Source organism: Carica papaya, chromosome 5 (assembly GCF_054855325.1).
Source record: "Carica papaya isolate Zhongbai chromosome 5, ASM5485532v1, whole genome shotgun sequence".
Classification (NCBI taxonomy): domain Eukaryota; kingdom Viridiplantae; phylum Streptophyta; class Magnoliopsida; order Brassicales; family Caricaceae; genus Carica; species Carica papaya.
The window spans coordinates 3905408-3926430 of NC_142313.1; the positions used below are offsets into that span (position 1 = coordinate 3905408).

The following is a 21023-nucleotide window of genomic DNA, read 5'->3' on the forward strand; positions in this document are numbered from 1 at the left end:
AGTATGACGGAGCTGAGAAGTCCTTTACCAAGAAGGTTTGGGAGATATGGTTCACTTTCATACTGAATGGGGTATCAATGTAAAATGATCATTTTTTTGTTATCTTCTATGTGATAAATAATTGTGCATAAATATAAATTTTCATAAGTTATTGTTGGGAGAGAGTTGTTACACAAATGTGGAATAAATGACTTTTTTTATAATAAATAAATTTACAATAAATTAAAGGCTCAATTGGTTGTTTTTCTAATTTTTACTAATCTTAAGTTTTTCGTATTTGTGATTCGTGTAATATTTTTACTAGACTAGTGTATCTCACTCATTCATTAATTATTTCAGATCAAGAGGATCAAGATCCAGATTCCGATCAACAAGATGGTTACGAATAGTTCACCACCCGGACTTCCTTCAAAAGCTAATGAAGGTCATCCTAGGATACTTAGTGATTTGTTTTTTATTTATTTCTTTAATTTTCGTTTGCTCTTTTAGAAAGAATATTCCCGTAGCCCTAAATTATTGTGTAAAGAATTTAAACCCTAATTCTATTATTTCGCTTCCGCATTTAATTTATGATTTTATTTTTATTTAAATTTCGGGCCTTTACAGTTGGTATCAGAGCCGCATTTGTCGGAACAATTCCTTACATAAAGACCTAAAGAAACACCAAAAAAATAAATTATCGCTCAACCATTCATTGTGAAATGTAAATACAAATAGATGAGGAGAGCAAGACCCACACTAAACCGAGCAGCCTAGGAGGACTTGCTTCGAGAGGATGTTGACCGACTATTTGAAATGCTAGAGAGACTTATTGATGCCCAGCAGGTCCAGGAGGAAAGGAGGGAGTTACCTGACCCTTCCCCGCTACCACAGTTTGAGCCACCCCTGCAGCGGAAAGATCCTGAGCCACCCCGATACAATCCTACTCCTCCACAATACCATCCGACACCGCCACAATATAATTCAGTGCCCCCATCGCATCAACTGACACCACCACAATACAATCCAATACCTCCACTGTATCATTCAGTACTACCACATGGCCATCTGATCCCTCCCCAACACAATCTAGTCTCACTTTCATGGAACCCAGTTTCACCCATGATGGATACAAAAGACTAAATCTATCTACTTTTACGGGAACATCATCTTTTGAAGAAACTGAGTACTAGTTAGTTGAGACAGAGAATGTTTTCACGACTCTTGAGGTGGTTCCCGAACAGAGAGTTATACTTGCCACCTATATGCTGGTGGAAGAGACAGGTCGCTGGTGGTAGCTCAAGTAGGCCACCCTACCCGTTCCAGTCACTTGGGAATAGTTCCTGATGACCTTCAATGCAGAGTACCTCCCAAAGTATCTCTAACATCTGAAAGAAATGGAGTTTGCACTCTTAATTTAGGGTGATATGATTGTGTCAGAGTATGCTCGGAAGTTCTTAGAATTGGGCCGGTATTCCCTTAAGAGCATGATGGATGAAGGCAAAAAGGTAAGGAAGTTCGAGTGAGTCCTCTGTCCTGAGATTAGACAACAGCTGTATGTGTTCGAGATCAGTACCTACTCAGTTATTTTGGCTAAGGCACAGCTAGTGGAGAGAAACCTTCGCATTTTTTCTCAAGCAGTAGGGAACCTCAGGCCCCCGGTTTCACACCGCAGTCTAGTACCCACTGCATTTGTTCAATAGAACAAGAGACCTAGGCCAGTGACTCAGGCTCTTCCTCAGATTCTGGTAACAGGACATGGTAGGACTTGCCAGCACTGTGGTAAAGATCATGAGAACCGACCCTGCTATCGCTTCAATAATATTTGCTGTATATGTGATAGTGCCCAGTATTACGTGAGAGAGTGTCCGAGAAATCAGAACCAGGTCAGACCTCTTGTTTAGAACAGAGCTTATAACCTCACTTAGCAAGATACAGAAGCCAACCCAGACGTGATACAGGGTATGTACATTATCTGTAATCATCTTGCATATATTTTGATTGATATTAGTACCTCACATTTATTTGTTTCACATGTTTTTACACCAAACTTGAATCTATTACCTAAAAGAGTTGATTCTGTGTTGTTTGTCTACTCCTGGGAATAGGACATTATTAGAGGAGGTTATATATAGAACTTATATTATAGATATAACGGATAAAAAATTGAGTGTGGACCTAATAAAAATTAACTCGGGGGACTTTAATGTAATCTTAGGAATGAATTGGCTAGCAGATCGTAGATTATTTTCATAAGAAACTTGTATTCAACCCTACTAATGAAGAGTCATTTACAAATTAATAAAAGTTTTAAACATTATTTTTTCATGACAACCTTCTTATTACAAAGCACTTTAACTTGGTTGTTTTCTTTAACTAGGCAAATCTAAGAAAAAAATTTATATTCGAGAGATTCTAGTAGTTCAAGACTTTCTGGATGTGTTTCCTGATGAACTACTCGGACTGCTAATGGACAGAAAATTTGAATTCACCATAGATCTTTAGCCAGACACCCAGCCTATCTTGGTTTTCCTTTATCGCATGAGCCATGTTGAGATGGAAGAGCTGAGAAAACAGATCAATGAATTGTAGGATAGTGGATTCATCTGACATAATGTGTCCCTTTGGGGTGCTGGAGTCACATTTGCAAGAAAAAGGGATGAGACGTTAAGGTTATGTATTGATCACAGGGACTGAACAAGGTTACGATCAAGAACAAATACCCATTCTCCAAGATCGATGACCTTTTTGATCAATTGTAGGGTACCCAAGTCTTCTCCAAAATAGACATACGTTCAGGTTACCATCAGGTAAAGATCAAGGTAGAAGACATTCCCAAAACAGTTTTCTGAACCAGGTATGAACACTATGAGTTCCTAGTCATACCATTTGTACTAACCAACGCATTAGCCATCTTTATGAATTTGATAAACAGGATTTTCAGATAATTTCTGAATCAGTTCGTCATTGTATTTATTGATAATATTCTGATCTATTCAAAAAGTAGAGAGGAACATGCTCACTATCTAACTTAAGTTTTATACTTTCTCAGAGAAAAGAAGTTGTATGCAAAGTTAAGTAAGTGTAGATTTTGTCTCGAGTAAACTACCTTCCAAAGGCATATCATATCAAGAAATGGAGTGTCAGTGAACCTCGAAAAAGTTGAGACAGTGCTTGGTTGGAAGAAATTGACATTGTTCAAGGAGATTTGTAGCTTTTTAGGAATGATAGGTTATTACTACAGGTTCGTAGAAGGATTTTCTAGCCTAGCTGCTCATTTGACTCTGCTCACAAAGAAGAAAGTCAAGTTTGAGTGGAACGAGAATTGTGAAAGGAGCTTTACAGAACTAAAGAAGTGGTTGACGACTGCACCTGTGTTGGCTTTGCCGAGTGGGACATGTGGATATACAGTTTATAGTGATGCTTCCTACCTGGAGTTGGGTTGTGTTTTGATGCAACATAGGAAGGTCATAACTTATGGGTCCAGATAGTTGAAGAGTCATGAGAAAAACTACGCCGCCCATGATTTAGAACTTGCTGCGATTATCCACGCCTTGAAGACTTGGTGTCATTCCTTGTATGGGGAGACTTTTTAGATTTATACTGACCATAAGAGCTTGAAACACATATTTACTCAAAAGGATCTCAACATGCATAAGAGATAATGGATAGAATTCCTCAAGAACTATAATTGCAACATTTTGTATCACTTGGACAATGATAATATGGTAGCCGACGTACTCAGCAGAAAAGGTGCAGGTATGTTAGCTCATCTAATGATTTCAAAATGTAAGAAAATAGGGGCCACACAATAGAAATGACTTCAGGACCTAAAGAGAGTTACATGTTTGGCCCACCTGACTGTTTAACTTGAGTTGATCTAGAGAATAAAGGAAGTCCAATCCGTCAATTTCAACCTAGCGGCTCTTAGGAAAGATGTAGAACAAGAAGTAAATTCAGAATTTTGAGTATCTGTCGATGGGTTGTTCAGATTTAAGGACAGGGTGTGTGTTTCATATAACAGTGAGCTGAAAAGGGACATCATGACAGAGACTCATAGTTCAAAATTTGTCATGCATCATGGAAGTACTAAAATGTATTAAAGTATCCGACCCCGATTTTGGTAGAACGAGATGAAAAGAGAGCTAGCCGACTTTATTTTCAAGTGTCTAGTGTGTCAGCAGGTCAAAGCAGAGCATTAGCGTCCAGACGGCCTAATTAAGTCGTTATCGATTCCATAGTGGAAGTGAGAACATATTACAATAGATTTCATGACAAGATTGTCTAGGACACGCTCAGGACATGATGCTATTTAGGTAATTGTTGACTGGCTCACCAAGTCTTATCACTTCTTGGCTATCAAGAAGACTGATTCCTTAGACAAACTAATAAAAATGTATATCCAAGAGATAATCAGGCTACATAAAGTGTCAGTGACAGTAGTATCCAACAGAAACCCTAGGTTCACTTATCAGTTCTGGTCTAGTTTTCAGCAAGTCATGGGAACGAAACTATCTTTTAGTACCGTATTCTACCCTCAAATCGATGAACAATCAGAAAGGACGATCCACACACTAGAGGATATGCTCCAAGCTTGTGTTCTTAGCTTTGAGGGCCATTATGATGATCATTTACCCTTAATAGAGTTCGCCTACAATTACAGTTACCAAACAAATATCGGTATGGCTCCGTACGAGGTGTTATATGGTTGCCCGTGCAAATCACTGATTTGTTAAAAAGAGGTGGGTAATAAAAAATTATTCAGTCCAGTCATGTGGAGGAGACTACAACAAAAATAGTTAAGATCAGGAAGAACATCCAGACGACTCAGAGCAGACAGAAGAGTTATGCGGACACCTGAATAAGGGATTTAGAATTTGAGAAAGGTGATCGAATATTCCTCAAATTCATAATTTTCAATACAATCAGTAAGTTTGGCAAGAGAGGGAAACTAAATCTTTGGTTTATTGGGCCATTTGAGATCTTAAACAGAATTGGTACCGGTGTACAGATTGACACTATCTCTAGAGCTATCCAGAGTCCATAGTGTATTTTATATGTCCATGCTACGCAAGTACAACCCCTATCACATCTTGGTCCACGAGCCTCTTTCACTCAACGATGATCTATTTTATGAGGAGGTATTAGTGGGCATTATAGACCGAAAGAACAGGGCACTCCGCAATCGGAAAATTTCCTTTATTAAGGTCCTATAACAGAATCACACACAGAGAGATGCCGCATTAGAGCTAGAATCAGACTTCAGAGCTTAGTATCCTCAACTGTTTGATTGAGTGAGAGTGAGATAAATTTGAAGGACCAAATTTCTTTTAAAAAGGGGAGAATTATAATATCCGAGCCTAGAATTTAGTCCGGGAATAATTTTAACATTTTAAATATATATAAAAAATTATTTTTAAATTAATATATTTTAATTTTTTGTTAAATTATTGGAAAAAAACAGGTTATGAGTGAAATTGAAAATAATTTTAGAAAAAAAGGGGTGAAATTTTGGATCCGAAAGGTGTTTTTGAATGAAAAATTGGAAACTGAGAGTCATAGTGCAAATAAGAAAAATTTTGCCACGGAGGACCACTCCATCAGTAACCCCGACGAACCAAAGCACGCCATGTGGCAAGGCGCATAGACGGTCCGAATTTGTTTCTCCTTTAAATGCGATCGGACGGTTGAGATCAATTCGCGATGAATGGTCTAGATTTATTTCTTCTTTAAACGCGATCAGAAGGTCGAGATCAAATGTGATGAACAACCCAGATTAACGCGAGATGATTGTAAATATTTCGCATCACACTGAACCCAAACCCTAACCGCCAGCCTCTCGTTGAAGAAGAAGAACTAGTCGTCGGAGAAAGGAGCCGATCACCGACTGCCGACCGTCGCCACATTGGAGCCACCTCGGACCACCAAAAAAGGTAAAAATTCTTCTATCTGCTAGGAATTTGATTCCAAGCACTCCCATGACCAACTTGGAGAAAAAAGAACGGCGGTTGAGCCAAAAACTGCGGGCGAAACTCGACGGCGCTGCTGCGGGCAAAACTCGCAACTTCCTCTGATGAGCTCCTTCCTGTTTTTCGTTTCGTACAAATTTTCAACTATTGTGTTCACAATTCTTTTTTTTACAAGTTTACCAAAGAAAAATCTCCAACCATGAAGGTGAGCCGGCGGAGCTACCGCACCCAAAAAACTCCACTGTTTACCAGCTTCCTTTTTTTGATTTTTTTAGGCCAACCAAGACTCCCTAATATATTTTTTAGTAGGAGTATGTATAAAACCGGCCTAAACCGGCTGAAAATGGCCAGATTGAGACAAACCACCGCCGGAGCACGGCAGTGCCGAACTCCGAAATTGGCTAGAAATGATTTTTTTACTGATTTTGGACTCCTCTGGTATTTTTAGGTACGTGATAAGTGTTTTAGATTTAGCATGGATAATTCATGAAACCCGGGACCGTTAGTAAGCACAGTAGAAAGTTTAGTATTTCAGACACCGATTCGGGTAAAGATTCCTCACTATTTTCTCTGCTACGACAAATTGAGGCTTAATAACTAATAATTATGTGTTTATAAAAAATTAGAGAATCTTAAAAATAATTACAAGTCACTAGTGGAGCCGGAACCGGTTAGTTCACAGTTGTTTTGATTTTTTGTTTATTTCCCTATATTGCCTATATTTGTTTACTATTATACTGTGCGTAACTCAATTGATAGTTTTAGGGTTGGTTATTTTGTTATTTATTTTTCCTGTATTGCGTGCTGGTATCCCAGTCATTAGTTATTTGGCGGTGTGAAACTATATTATTATTTAAGTGTACGGTAAGTATAAAATGAGATATGGTTATTGCATGGTTGATTTTTTATACTGATAGAAATTTGTATAAGAAAGACTTACTGGGTAATCGGGAAAGAGCAGACGGAGCCGGTACATAGGAAACCTTACCGTGAATGTTACCTGAGTCGGACGAGGCTGAAAAATTCCTTACCAGGAAGGTTTGGGAGATATGGTTCACCTTCATACCGGACGAGGTATCGAGGTGGTAGAATATTTGGCGCCCATTAACAGATGGGATATGGGGGCAGTCGGTTAATTGTTTAATTAGATATTTAGTTTACGAGTAGGATGACATCCCTATAGACTCCTAGAGGTACCTGTAAGTAGGTAAAAATATAAAACGATAGTTTCTTGTTATCTTCTACGTGATAAATAATTGTGCATGAATATGAGTTTTTATAAGTTATTATTGAGAAAGAGTCGTTACACAAATGTGGAATAAATGACTTTCTTTATAGTAAATGAATTTATAGTAAATTAAGGGCTCAATTGGTTGTTTTTCTGATTTTTATCAATATTGAGTTTTTCGTATCTATGATTAGTATGATATTCTTACTGAGATAGTGTAGCTCACCCCTTCATTAATTATTTCAGATCAAGAGAATTAAGATCTAGATCCCGATCAACAAGAGAGTTACGAATAGTTCACCACTCGGACTCATTTTAAAAGCTAGTGAAAATCGTTCTAAGATGTTTAGTGATTTATTTTTCGTTTATTTCTTTGATTTCCGTCTGCTCTTTTAAAATGAACATTTTCGTAGTTTTATTAAGCATTCTAAATTATTGTGTAAAGAATGTAAACCTTAACTCTATTATTTTATTTTCGTATTTAATTTATAATTTTATTTTCATTTAACTTCTGAGCCTTTGCACTTCGTCTTTGAAAATTCCAAGATGCGGATGCCTTTGAAATTATAAGAGAAAAAATTGTGAAAAAAAAAATTATTTTTATTTTATTTTTAAATAATTTTTTAATTTTGTCAATATCATGTGATATAATTTCTTTTTCCTCTTAATTTTATTTTATTTTTTTCATATTTTTTTATATGTAACGCGAACTTAAAATTTTAAATTAGAAACTAAAAAAATCTCAAAATTAAAATACATGTAAACTTGACTTACAGAACTGGCCCGACCCGGCAGGTTGGGTTTGGCACTAATGTCTTACACCGTGGCATACAGTCGTACTTAACGCCTGTAGTGGGAAACAGAAAATGTGCATTGCTCCAAGAGTATATACTCGACGTTATCGGTTTGGCCGCAATAAACTAGTTTCGTTCATATCTGCAATGGGTTTAGCTTAACTTTTTTTTTAAAAATAAAATAAAAGAGCTTGTAGGTTAAGAATATGAATTATTAGTATTTTATAATTAATTTAAATTTTTGGGCTTATTAATCTTTAATTATTTATTTCCAATAAATTCTTTAATATTTTTTTTTAAAAAATTCGACTTCATTGTAATAAATAATATATATATTTATTTTTTCAATAAAAACTTTTTATTTTTTTTTCACAATTAATCTCTTATTTAAACAAATGATTATGTTTTTAAGTAGGAATTAATTTTTATAACAATTAGAATCTATTTATTTGGACAATCCCAAACTAATTAGCTTGTTATCTAAGGCCAACGCGATTAATTACACCATTATTTGTTGGCTCTCGATTTTGTTACGCTTTTACTTTAAGAAATTAATCTGTTTTAATCATAATACTCATAATAGAGCCTCCCAGTTGGTCCGAATCATCATCTCCTCTCCCTCTTTACTTTTTCTATAAGAAAAAAATTAAATTAATCTATAATTTGTTTAATGCTATCTTAAACTATAATTATATCTTTAATCAATATATAATCGATAGCTTTATTATGTTTAAATATTCAAATTTGAAGCTGAAAATTTTAAAATTAGTTGAAGGCATTATAAATATTTTTTAAAAATTTTCCTAAATAAAAGCAATTCTTACTAAAGCTAACAAGTAAAAAAATAAAAAATAATGTTAGAAAACTTTTTTTTTTTCTTTTGAAATATATATATATTCCATCAGCTGAAGACACTTTTAATCTGATCTTTGTCTGAGAATCAATAAAAACAAATAGTTGGAGAAATGAGATCGGCAAAAGCCAGTACTTCGTCTTTTACAAGTTAAGTAGCAAAAAGTTAAAAAAGTGCTGAAGATGATAATGGAGCTTCCCTTGGTATATTTACTTCCTTCCAATCAAAGATACATACAAATTCTTTCTCTTCTATATTAAAATTTTATTACTTCTCTCTTTAGTCTTTTCCCAACTCAGATTCCACCACCACCATTTCAACCTGTAAAACATCCATGACAACTTCAATTCCATCTCATATATAAAAACCACTCACTTACCACATTTCCCCTACATCTTCTACTTCGATTTTACTCTATATAACTCTCTACTGTCATCGAGGATTTGAACGGAGAAGAAAATGGCTAGTGAGAAAGCAAATGCTGAAATTTCTGACACCAGCAATGGAGGTGGACTCCAAGATGATATCACAGATCGATCACCACACGGTAATTTTTCCACGAGATACCAGCAGTTTGGCAAAGCTCTTGCACATAGAGCATTGTATGGCTCCAGCAGCCGGAGAGCAGGAGGCAGAAGGTTGAGAACAAATGATGTCAAAACTTTGCCGAGTAGGCTAAGCAAGGTATCATTAGCTGATGATGATACTGAAAAATAGAGATGAACTTGTACTCTTTTATAATATATACATGTATAGAGATATGCATTTCTGCTGAGCTACTAGTATTGACATGGAGAGTTCATTGTCTGTATCTCCTGAACTATGACAAAACTAAATATTGTCTTTCGGATTATTATCCTAAAATACTTCATCTATTATATCTTTTCTCATGAATCAAAAAGTAGCTCCCATTGAACTCAGCAATAGAATACTTTCAATTTCAAGGTAGCAGCTTTCTGGGGTTTCAACTGCTGCGAGTGCAATGGAAAAGGTTAGCTTGCAGTATATTCTTGAAACCCACGACAATCAGAAGAGGTTGACAGATGGCTTTCACCCTGTCAGAAGCCTCAAATTCAATCTTTTTGTGATGAGGAACTCTGGATTCTATAACTAGTATAATGGCAGACTGATCTTTCTGTAAGTAGATCTGGATGAAGTTCAATGAAAATGGTCTTTGTAAAAAAATTCTAAAACTGATGTATGAGAACTATTCATCAATCATATTACTACTGTATACATGTAACCATCTTAAGAAATTTACCTACAGAAATCCTAGCCCGTCTCCACCCATATCCTCGCCTCCCATCATTGGACAGTCAGCTGCATCATGTCCAAATTGCCCGCCACAAGGCACACAGCAGCGCCTCCGTTTCCTGTATATATCAGCACCATCTCTTTGTCTTCTCTCTTTCAGTTTCTCCAACGTAATAGATCCATGAGAATTCCCAGCAGCAAAACTTTGGTCAACTGCATCAGAGTCTGCAACTTCTGGGAGTATCAGCGAGTCAGATGGGCTCTCGTAAGGAATACCACCTGAGCCATTGGATGAGCCAGGAAATTCCTTGATGCGAGATAAAACTAATGCAATCTGATTACAAGCAGCATCAAGTCGTTCTTCTGTCTCAGTAGATTCTGTGATAAGAGTTGAAACCATGGAATGGAGTAATTGAACTTTCCCAGCATAACCCCCTGAAGAACTACTCTGGAAGGGCTTCATCAATGATGAGTTGACATCACACCAACGGACCGGCAAGTATCGATCTGGAATGTGGAAACAGTTGTTTGTTGATAGGACACGAAGAATGTGTCTGCAGAGGATACCAGAAAACTCAAAAAAATGGCATCCACAACTTATGAAATCATCATGAGGTATCCATACTACTTTGAAACCTCCATCCATATTTGTGTGGTGTCTGACAATGAAATAAGTCTCATCTATCATAAGAGATGCATATTGTGGAGCCAACACGAGCTCTTCTTGCAGTTTGCCGAAGGCATATGGCGTAAGAAGAGCAGCAGCATGCGACTCCAATGGAGAACCTGTTTTCGGTGTGACCTTCTGTACTTTCCGCTGTAATTTTGTTTTTGTTCCTGCTTCATCTTTAAATTCAGAAATAGCAGCCACCTGCAGAAAGATGGATAAACAAATGAAAACTAATAAACAAATTAACATTAGGACAACTAGTATTTGCTACCTGCTCGATAAAATTATCGTGAAAAGTTTGAGCACCCAAAAACCGCTGGATATATGCATTTATGGCCTCTGATTGAAATGTCCCAGTCATTCCAGCAAAGAAGTAACATCTCAAATATGGGAGGGCCCAGAAAGAGCGTAATGCATATAAGCTCACAATGTGCTTATTTCCATGTAGCCCATATGTATCAACCATTTCTCTCCATCCAGCTTCAAAATCCTCCACAGAATGCAAATTATAAAGTCGATAAAACTCAGCTTTCCATTTATCGTACTTCGACCCAAGCAGTGCAGAAAACCAATCAGAGAACTTGGCAACAATATGCCATATACAAAATGCATGCTTAGTGCTAGGCATTTCTGTGGCAACTGCCTCTTTAAGCCACATATTTTGGTCAGTTAATATCGTTTCTGGAGCCTTTCCGTTCATGAACTCCAAAAATGTCTGTCATAAACATTTAGACGCCAAAAGAAAAAGATAATCAAAACCAAAAACTTCAAATAAATGCAATAGATTTTACAATTCTGAGTAATTAACTATAAGAAAATTTTGCAAAAGCTTATCTAGCTGCAAATCTTTATACACGTTAACAGAGGCATATCAAGGTGGGGCAATAGAAAAGGCTAGGATAAAACATATCTACTACCAAAACTGAAGGTCCAGATTCTACAAGAAGAACTACTAACTAGTAACTGTGTTCCTCAATAAATGAGGCAAAAAAATGACTTTCACCTTGAGCTCATATCAAGAAAGAAAAGTAATCTTAAATAAAAAGCCATCAACTGAATGGCTGAACCAGGAGGAAAAGGGTTTGCATCTCATTTTATCATGTAAGCTCATAGCATAGCTAAGTGATTAACCATGGCCTAGATTCTCACCTCAAGCCAAAAACAAGATGAAACTCAATTCCCTTTTCATATTTACAGCATGGTTAAATGATTGAAGTTCAAGATTTTCAGAATCCTATTGCAAATGCTACATAGCCTCTTACCTTCAATGCCCATGAAAAAGATTGCACATTTTCATCCCTAAGAAGCACGCAACCAAAGTGACAATTCATGCCATGATTGTCCACTCCAAGCCAAATTCCTAGAATCATATCATATGCATCCAAACGGCAAGTCGTATCAAATATAATGGCATCTCCAAATGTTTCATATAATCGAATACATGAAGTATATGACCATGCAATGTGCTCCAGCCTGTTATTTGCATCAATGTGGAAGTTGTATTTGAAGTTTGGATTTTTGTCCTTCTTATATTTGCACATTTTAAGAAGGTCGATAGCATCATTATCCCGACCAACATTCCTGAAAGACTGAAGCAGATTTCTCACATCTATTTCCGTGAATGGTAAACAACCTAGCTTCACACCCTTCTCTAACTCCATCAATCTTAACATTTGGCGGACCGACATACCAGCTTTTGCATACATGCAAATTCGACTCTTGTCATCAGCAGAAATGGTACAATGTGCAGGAAGCAACTGTGTGTCATTTGATTTCAGCAGTTCATGGTTGTGGACATTGCTAAAACCAGTTATACGCCATTCTGGAACATCAAAATCTGCCTTCTTGACAATTCGCATGTATGCTTGACATCCACAACGAGATGATTTTCGATTTCTTTGCAGCTTTCCGTCATCAGATGGCTTCAGCTGCGGATAACCGCCACGGTGGCAGGTGAAATCTCTCCTTGTAATGCCTCTACCTACACCATCTTTCCCTCGAGTACGATGTCGTCTAATTGAAAAGCCACATTGCTTCGCAAAGCTGCAATAAAACTCATATGCAGCATCTTGGGAAACAAATCTCTGGCCAATGAAAGGAACAAGGGTAACAGAAGTTTGTCGAGACAAAATAGTGTCTTCAGGCATTTCCTCAACACTACCAGTATCATCTGGGGATGAATCCACAGCATTTTCAGTGATTTCTTTCATGATCCCTAAATCAGAGTACTCCAGAAATCAGGAAAATAAGACTGTAGCTACGATAGCTGCTTAAGTCTGTTGAACGCTCATCCTATGTAAAAAAATAAGGGAAGAAGAGTCAGCAAACTTTTCACCAATTCTTCGACTATCTATTTTGTCCGAAAATCCCATCCAACACAAAAATTGATCATGGAATTTGAATCAGTTTGAAGATAATCACCAAAAAATTCAATACAATTCCTAAGATATATCTATTTACCTGTGAAAATGAGTGGGAACAACCCTTGACATGTGTTATCGTCAATAAAGCTTGCAATTTAACGTACAGGTAAGGGTCATACTTAGTATAGACTCAATCAAATTCCATTGTCTATAGGGAACTTAATCAACTCGGTAATCAAATCATATCTCAGATCATCTTGCCCCTTGGTAAAATCGAATTAATTAAATAACATCTATTCAACATTTTATGCAATCATTTATTATTATTCAATCTCAAAAGAATGTAGACTAAAAGTCTTCGCCAGGAAATACACAAGAACAAATAGTCAAAAGCAGAAGGCCTTGTCAACAGGCCAGTGAAGATAACTTCATTGACTGGTAATTCGATCTAGTGAACTTACAGATGAGCCAAATGAATATATGGAGTTATGATCACTACCTTATGTAAAAAAATAAGGGAAGAAGAGTCAGCAAACTTTTCATCAATTCTTCGACTATCTATTTTGTCCGAAAATCCCATCCAACACAAAAATTGATCATGGAATTTGAATTAGTTTGAAGATAATCACCAAAAAATTCAATACAATTCCTAAGATATATCTATTTACCTGTGAAAATGAGTGGGAGCAACCCTTGACATGTGTTATCGTCAATAAAGCTTGCAATTTAACGTACAGGTAAGGGTCATACTTAGTATAGACTCAATCAAATTCCATTGTCTATAGGGAACTTAATCAACTCGGTAATCAAATCATATCTCAGATCATCTTGCCCCTTGGTAAAATCGAATTAATTAAATAACATCTATTCAACATTTTATGCAATCATTTATTATTATTCAATCTCAAAAGAATGTAGACTAAAAGTCTTCGCCAGGAAATACACAAGAACAAATAGTCAAAAGCAGAAGGCCTTGTCAACAGGCCAGTGAAGATAACTTCATTGACTGGTAATTCGATCTAGTGAACTTACAGATGAGCCAAATGAATATATGGAGTTATGATCACTACCTTATGTAAAAAAATAAGGGAAGAAGAGTCAGCAAACTTTTCACCAATTCTTCGACTGTCTATTTTGTCCGAAAATCCCATCCAACACAAAAATTGATCATGGAATTTGAATTAGTTTGAAGATAATCACCAAAAAATTCAATACAATTCCTAAGATATATCTATTTACCTGTGAAAATGAGTGGGAGCAACCCTTGACATGTGTTATCGTCAATAAAGCTTGCAATTTAACGTACAGGTAAGGGTCATACTTAGTATAGACTCAATCAAATTCCATTGTCTATAGGGAACTTAATCAACTCGGTAATCAAATCATATCTCAGATCATCTTGCCCCTTGGTAAAATCGAATTAATTAAATAACATCTATTCAACATTTTATGCAATCATTTATTATTATTCAATCTCAAAAGAATGTAGACTAAAAGTCTTCGCCAGGAAATACACAAGAACAAATAGTCAAAAGCAGAAGGCCTTGTCAACAGGCCAGTGAAGATAACTTCATTGACTGGTAATTCGATCTAGTGAACTTACAGATGAGCCAAATGAATATATGGAGTTATGATCACTACCTTATGTAAAAAAATAAGGGAAGAAGAGTCAGCAAACTTTTCACCAATTCTTCGACTGTCTATTTTGTCCGAAAATCCCATCCAACACAAAAATTGATCATGGAATTTGAATTAGTTTGAAGATAATCACCAAAAAATTCAATACAATTCCTAAGATATATCTATTTACCTGTGAAAATGAGTGGGAGCAACCCTTGACATGTGTTATCGTCAATAAAGCTTGCAATTTAACGTACAGGTAAGGGTCATACTTAGTATAGACTCAATCAAATTCCATTGTCTATAGGGAACTTAATCAACTCGGTAATCAAATCATATCTCAGATCATCTTGCCCCTTGGTAAAATCGAATTAATTAAATAACATCTATTCAACATTTTATGCAATCATTTATTATTATTCAATCTCAAAAGAATGTAGACTAAAAGTCTTCGCCAGGAAATACACAAGAACAAATAGTCAAAAGCAGAAGGCCTTGTCAACAGGCCAGTGAAGATAACTTCATTGACTGGTAATTCGATCTAGTGAACTTACAGATGAGCCAAATGAATATATGGAGTTATGATCACTACCTTATGTAAAAAAATAAGGGAAGAAGAGTCAGCAAACTTTTCACCAATTCTTCGACTGTCTATTTTGTCCGAAAATCCCATCCAACACAAAAATTGATCATGGAATTTGAATTAGTTTGAAGATAATCACCAAAAAATTCAATACAATTCCTAAGATATATCTATTTACCTGTGAAAATGAGTGGGAGCAACCCTTGACATGTGTTATCGTCAATAAAGCTTGCAATTTAACGTACAGGTAAGGGTCATACTTAGTATAGACTCAATCAAATTCCATTGTCTATAGGGAACTTAATCAACTCGGTAATCAAATCATATCTCAGATCATCTTGCCCCTTGGTAAAATCGAATTAATTAAATAACATCTATTCAACATTTTATGCAATCATTTATTATTATTCAATCTCAAAAGAATGTAGACTAAAAGTCTTCGCCAGGAAATACACAAGAACAAATAGTCAAAAGCAGAAGGCCTTGTCAACAGGCCAGTGAAGATAACTTCATTGACTGGTAATTCGATCTAGTGAACTTACAGATGAGCCAAATGAATATATGGAGTTATGATCACTACCTTATGTAAAAAAATAAGGGAAGAAGAGTCAGCAAACTTTTCACCAATTCTTCGACTGTCTATTTTGTCCGAAAATCCCATCCAACACAAAAATTGATCATGGAATTTGAATTAGTTTGAAGATAATCACCAAAAAATTCAATACAATTCCTAAGATATATCTATTTACCTGTGAAAATGAGTGGGAGCAACCCTTGACATGTGTTATCGTCAATAAAGCTTGCAATTTAACGTACAGGTAAGGGTCATACTTAGTATAGACTCAATCAAATTCCATTGTCTATAGGGAACTTAATCAACTCGGTAATCAAATCATATCTCAGATCATCTTGCCCCTTGGTAAAATCGAATTAATTAAATAACATCTATTCAACATTTTATGCAATCATTTATTATTATTCAATCTCAAAAGAATGTAGACTAAAAGTCTTCGCCAGGAAATACACAAGAACAAATAGTCAAAAGCAGAAGGCCTTGTCAACAGGCCAGTGAAGATAACTTCATTGACTGGTAATTCGATCTAGTGAACTTACAGATGAGCCAAATGAATATATGGAGTTATGATCACTACCTTATGTAAAAAAATAAGGGAAGAAGAGTCAGCAAACTTTTCACCAATTCTTCGACTGTCTATTTTGTCCGAAAATCCCATCCAACACAAAAATTGATCATGGAATTTGAATTAGTTTGAAGATAATCACCAAAAAATTCAATACAATTCCTAAGATATATCTATTTACCTGTGAAAATGAGTGGGAGCAACCCTTGACATGTGTTATCGTCAATAAAGCTTGCAATTTAACGTACAGGTAAGGGTCATACTTAGTATAGACTCAATCAAATTCCATTGTCTATAGGGAACTTAATCAACTCGGTAATCAAATCATATCTCAGATCATCTTGCCCCTTGGTAAAATCGAATTAATTAAATAACATCTATTCAACATTTTATGCAATCATTTATTATTATTCAATCTCAAAAGAATGTAGACTAAAAGTCTTCGCCAGGAAATACACAAGAACAAATAGTCAAAAGCAGAAGGCCTTGTCAACAGGCCAGTGAAGATAACTTCATTGACTGGTAATTCGATCTAGTGAACTTACAGATGAGCCAAATGAATATATGGAGTTATGATCACTACCTTATCTGGATCCTAGATCCTTGAAGTTCTTCATACTGAATTTGTTCGCGAAAATTACCCGAAAATTTTCGTCTAAGCGAGTTTCGTCCCAAACTAGAGCTCAATGGCGATCCAAACGCGGGTAATCATTTGACCAATTCAATGCAACTATTAATACAATGTCAAATGCCGACTCCGGAAAGAAAATTGAAGCAATGTATTCATGCAATTACGTCTATCAAACACCGATAACCATATAATCTTGTTTTCTCACAAAATTCAGATTAAAAATTCTCAGGAAAGTGACAGAAAGGGGCAAAATGAGGGATAAAATTACTTACCTAGTTAAAAGGAATAGGCTGTTGCGACTGCGCGAAGTACTAAAAGATTGAAACATTTGAATTTCAGAGAATATATGCGGAGATTGAACAGGCGGGGAAGGTTGAAGATTGGGGGTGCTTAGAGCGCATCCGTGGAGGAAGATAGATTATATATCGGGGATGGGCTAGCATGCGCCGGTAGAGTACGTGATGTTACCGAAACATATTGGTTCATCATGAACCGTTGGATAATTTGTTTCTGGAATCAGTGAGTTATGAGCGTTGGATTGGAACATTGGATAAATCAACGGCTTGGAGGAGAAGTCATCAGCGCAAGCAAAGAAGCATGTTAGAAGAACTCTATAATGTTCTTTAAATCCTTTGTGTGGTTTTGGGAAAAGGAGGTAGTTTTTCTGTAAGCAGATCACCGTTAACCGCTGATGTTAGCTGACAAAAAGTAGCCAGATCAGAGGCCCATGGGCTTTGTAGTTATAAAATTATTTAGAGAAAATTATCAACAACTATAAGTAAAATTTTTTATATTTTAAAGTAAACTGTTAATGTTAAATTCGAATTTGCTAGACTTGAATATGATGTTTTAATTCTTATTTGAAATATATCACAATTTTAAATTTTATTAAAAATATATAATTCGTTACTTTATAAGTATATTATAAATTTTGACTGACTGATATAATATATTTGATCCAACAAAATTTATGACTTAATTCATTAGTGTATCGTAGTGCTAAAATTTATATTCATTATAGTAAATTATTAAATACTTAGATTTATGTGATGAGTTAGTTTTTTTAATTTGGATAGTTAAAACAGATTAATTAAAACTTTAAATGATTACCTTTGCAAAAAAAAAAAAAACTACATTGTCAATTCTTATTCGTAATGGTATGTCCCTTGATTTAGTATATTTTATTTTATTTAGTAGTTTGAGCTTATTTAATAAATTTTGTTTTTAATAAAATTATTTTTAAATGTATTATAAGTTTGTACTGATTGATTTATAATATTTAATTCATTAAAATTTATGATTTAATTCATTATACTATTATATACTTACGTTAAATAAATATTATATGTTGATTTGGTTTGAATAATCACGACAAATTAATTAAAAATTTAGATAATAACCTTATAAAAAAAAAACTAAATTACTAATTTTATTTATAATGGTATATCACTAGATTTAAAAAATTTAATTTTATTTAATATTCTTAGCTTACTAAATAAATTTCATTTTAGTAAATTTAAAGGCTTTTTTATTTGAAAGTTTTTACTAATCCAATTTTTACTGTTTTCTAATATAATTTTCAGCTTTGACCATAACGTTACCAAACCATTTCACGTCAATCCCCAAATCGTATTCAAATGGATGGCAATTAACAAGGGTGCAAGGAGCTTCCAATGAGTTTGACTGCAGCTGATATGCCAAACGTTCTTTTGCATTCTCCCGCTCTTGTATTCCAGTAAGGTGGGAAAGAAAAATTGCAGACGGAAAGCCGAAGAGGCAAAAAGTAGGAGGTGGTTGCTTCATGGACTGCTGCAAGAGAGGAAAACGCCAGAAGGCAAATGAAAATTGAAGATGAAAGCGCCAAATAGAAAAAGAGCAGAAAGGAACGGTTGCTTATTTGATTGGTCCCGTAGAAGAAAACGTCAGTGTTTACCGAGGAACACTAAAGAAATTGGGGCATTCGCGTGAGATTCCAGAAAGCAGAGAGTGTGACTGCGATGCATGGTGATGGCTGCGAGCTTTGGCGAATCTCTGTGATGGCGAAAGAGGAGGAAGCTCTGGCGACAACTGTGTCAAATTTCTGGTTGGAACCGGTGAGATCTTATACTTCTTCGTTATGCAATTCATTTTCCTATAGTTTTCTGTCGTTATGTTTTTATTTAAATAGTGATTGTCTGCTCATGAAATGTTTTTTTGGTTGCATACGAAGAAATAGAATTGGAATTTGATTCATATGATCAACAACAATATGAGATTACTGAAATGTTGACTGCTGAAATGGTGGTCGAGAACTATTGTTCGATACTTGAATCAACAGACGTATTGAACTAGTATTACTTTATTGATACTGTATTAAACTACACTATTACTATGGAAAACATAATCCCCGGGAGCTCTGGTTAAAAAAAATTTAACAATAATAATAATAATAAAAGAAGACGTTGAGTTATGAATGGTTCGATTGAAACTGGTTTTCATTGCTCAATCAGTCAGAACTTATCCATTTATTTGGTGATTGTCAGTTGGAACGTTCACTTAATCCAAAATACAATGATTTGTATCCAACTTAAAGGATGCTATTCAAAAGATGAAATAGGAGGATTCAATATAGACGGGTGTTAGAATTGCATTAGAAAATTTTGGTAAAAATCTAGTTGAAAGGGTGCCCTAATGTGCCAACTCCAAACTGTTAAAAGCTGATATGATTCTTGGGGATAAAAACTAACAATTTATGGATGTCTTTTTATCTTAAGCTTTAGTCTTCCTGGATATTTGTTTTAGATAAGATAGGGGTAGAACTAATTCAATATGAGTTACGTGTTTTTAGCTTAAAAGACTCTTATTTACTGCAAATCAAGATCTCCAAATTAATATGCTAGAAGTTTGTTCTTTTTCTAATCATTTCATGCTTAACTTTTCTCTGGTATGCATAATGGATAAATTGGACTATACATTTAATACATTGTTGATTTTTCGATGAAAGATGAGCCACCCAGGCAAATGGTTATTATGGTATGATATGTTAGAGATAGAACCTCCTATGGTAAGTTAAGGTAGAACAGAGATGGATAAGTATAGGATCTAGTATTGCCTCTACCGAATTTTTACTCCATACTTGACCGGATTGATTCTCACCTTGTTGGTTGTTGTTCGTATACATCAGCCTTACATAATAACATATTTTATAAGTATGATTGAGTTGAAAATCAACCTCATCAATCACAAGGAGCACAAGTACCTAATCAAGTAAAGAAGAATTCAATTAGAAAAGGTACTACCAGTCCGAACCTAGCCATACTTACTCAACTGAAGAAGATGATGGTTCTACATTCTAAAGAGCTACAAACTAGTCTTGGCTATATATAGAACATGTTAATGCACCAAGTCTACAACTAGTCCTTGCTATATATAGAACAGATTAATGCACCAAGACTACAGCTAGTCTTAGCTATATATAGGGCATGTTAATGCACCAAGTCTAAATGAAGTTTGGATATAATCAAGCTAGTCAATATGCCAACATAATTGAAGAGTTAGTAAATTATGTCCATTCACGCATCTTTTTATGTGTGTTTAGCACTGAATATTAGTAAACATAGAATCATTGTCATTTCATATTGCAAGAACGGTTTTATTTCATTGTGGAAAAATGATGTGCCTGAATATCAAGGAGGGGCTGAAAATCATCCTGGTCAAATGCTTCATCAGATAGAAGAAAATAACCACACACCAGAACAAATCCAACTGGTAGAGTTAGTACTAGATTTTATACTTAACAGACTAACCATACTAACATATGCCAATATATATATATATATTTAAATATTTAACTTATAGATGACAAAAATATGTAAACGTTATCGTGCGACCTAATGAATATATTATTTTCTTAATAAATACATTTAATTTTTTTTTTCATGTATGTATATTTATTGATGTT

General features: G+C 35.2%; 1 protein-coding gene across 3 annotated transcripts; it reads right to left on the bottom strand.

Annotated features, from left to right (window-relative positions):
* Positions 1 to 8879: 8879 nt before the first annotated feature.
* On the bottom strand, positions 8880 to 17686 carry LOC110808134 (protein FAR1-RELATED SEQUENCE 11-like). Of its 3 annotated transcripts, none has more exons than XM_088219778.1 (5): positions 17356 to 17686; positions 12010 to 13039; positions 11019 to 11462; positions 10085 to 10948; positions 8880 to 9144 (listed from the first exon to the last, which is right to left on the bottom strand). In XM_088219778.1, exons 2-4 carry the CDS (start codon positions 12955 to 12957, stop codon positions 10085 to 10087), a joined length of 2256 nt encoding a protein of 751 aa, XP_088075904.1. In that variant the 5' UTR covers positions 12958 to 13039; positions 17356 to 17686; the 3' UTR covers positions 8880 to 9144. The 3 variants fall into 3 exon arrangements, with proteins under 3 accessions (XP_088075904.1, XP_021889205.2, XP_021889204.2); XM_022033513.2 differs by having other exon boundaries at positions 9054 to 9970; XM_022033512.2 differs by lacking the exon at positions 8880 to 9144 and adding an exon at positions 17036 to 17182 and having other exon boundaries at positions 9976 to 10948.
* Between the last annotated feature and the right edge of the window lie 3337 nt (positions 17687 to 21023).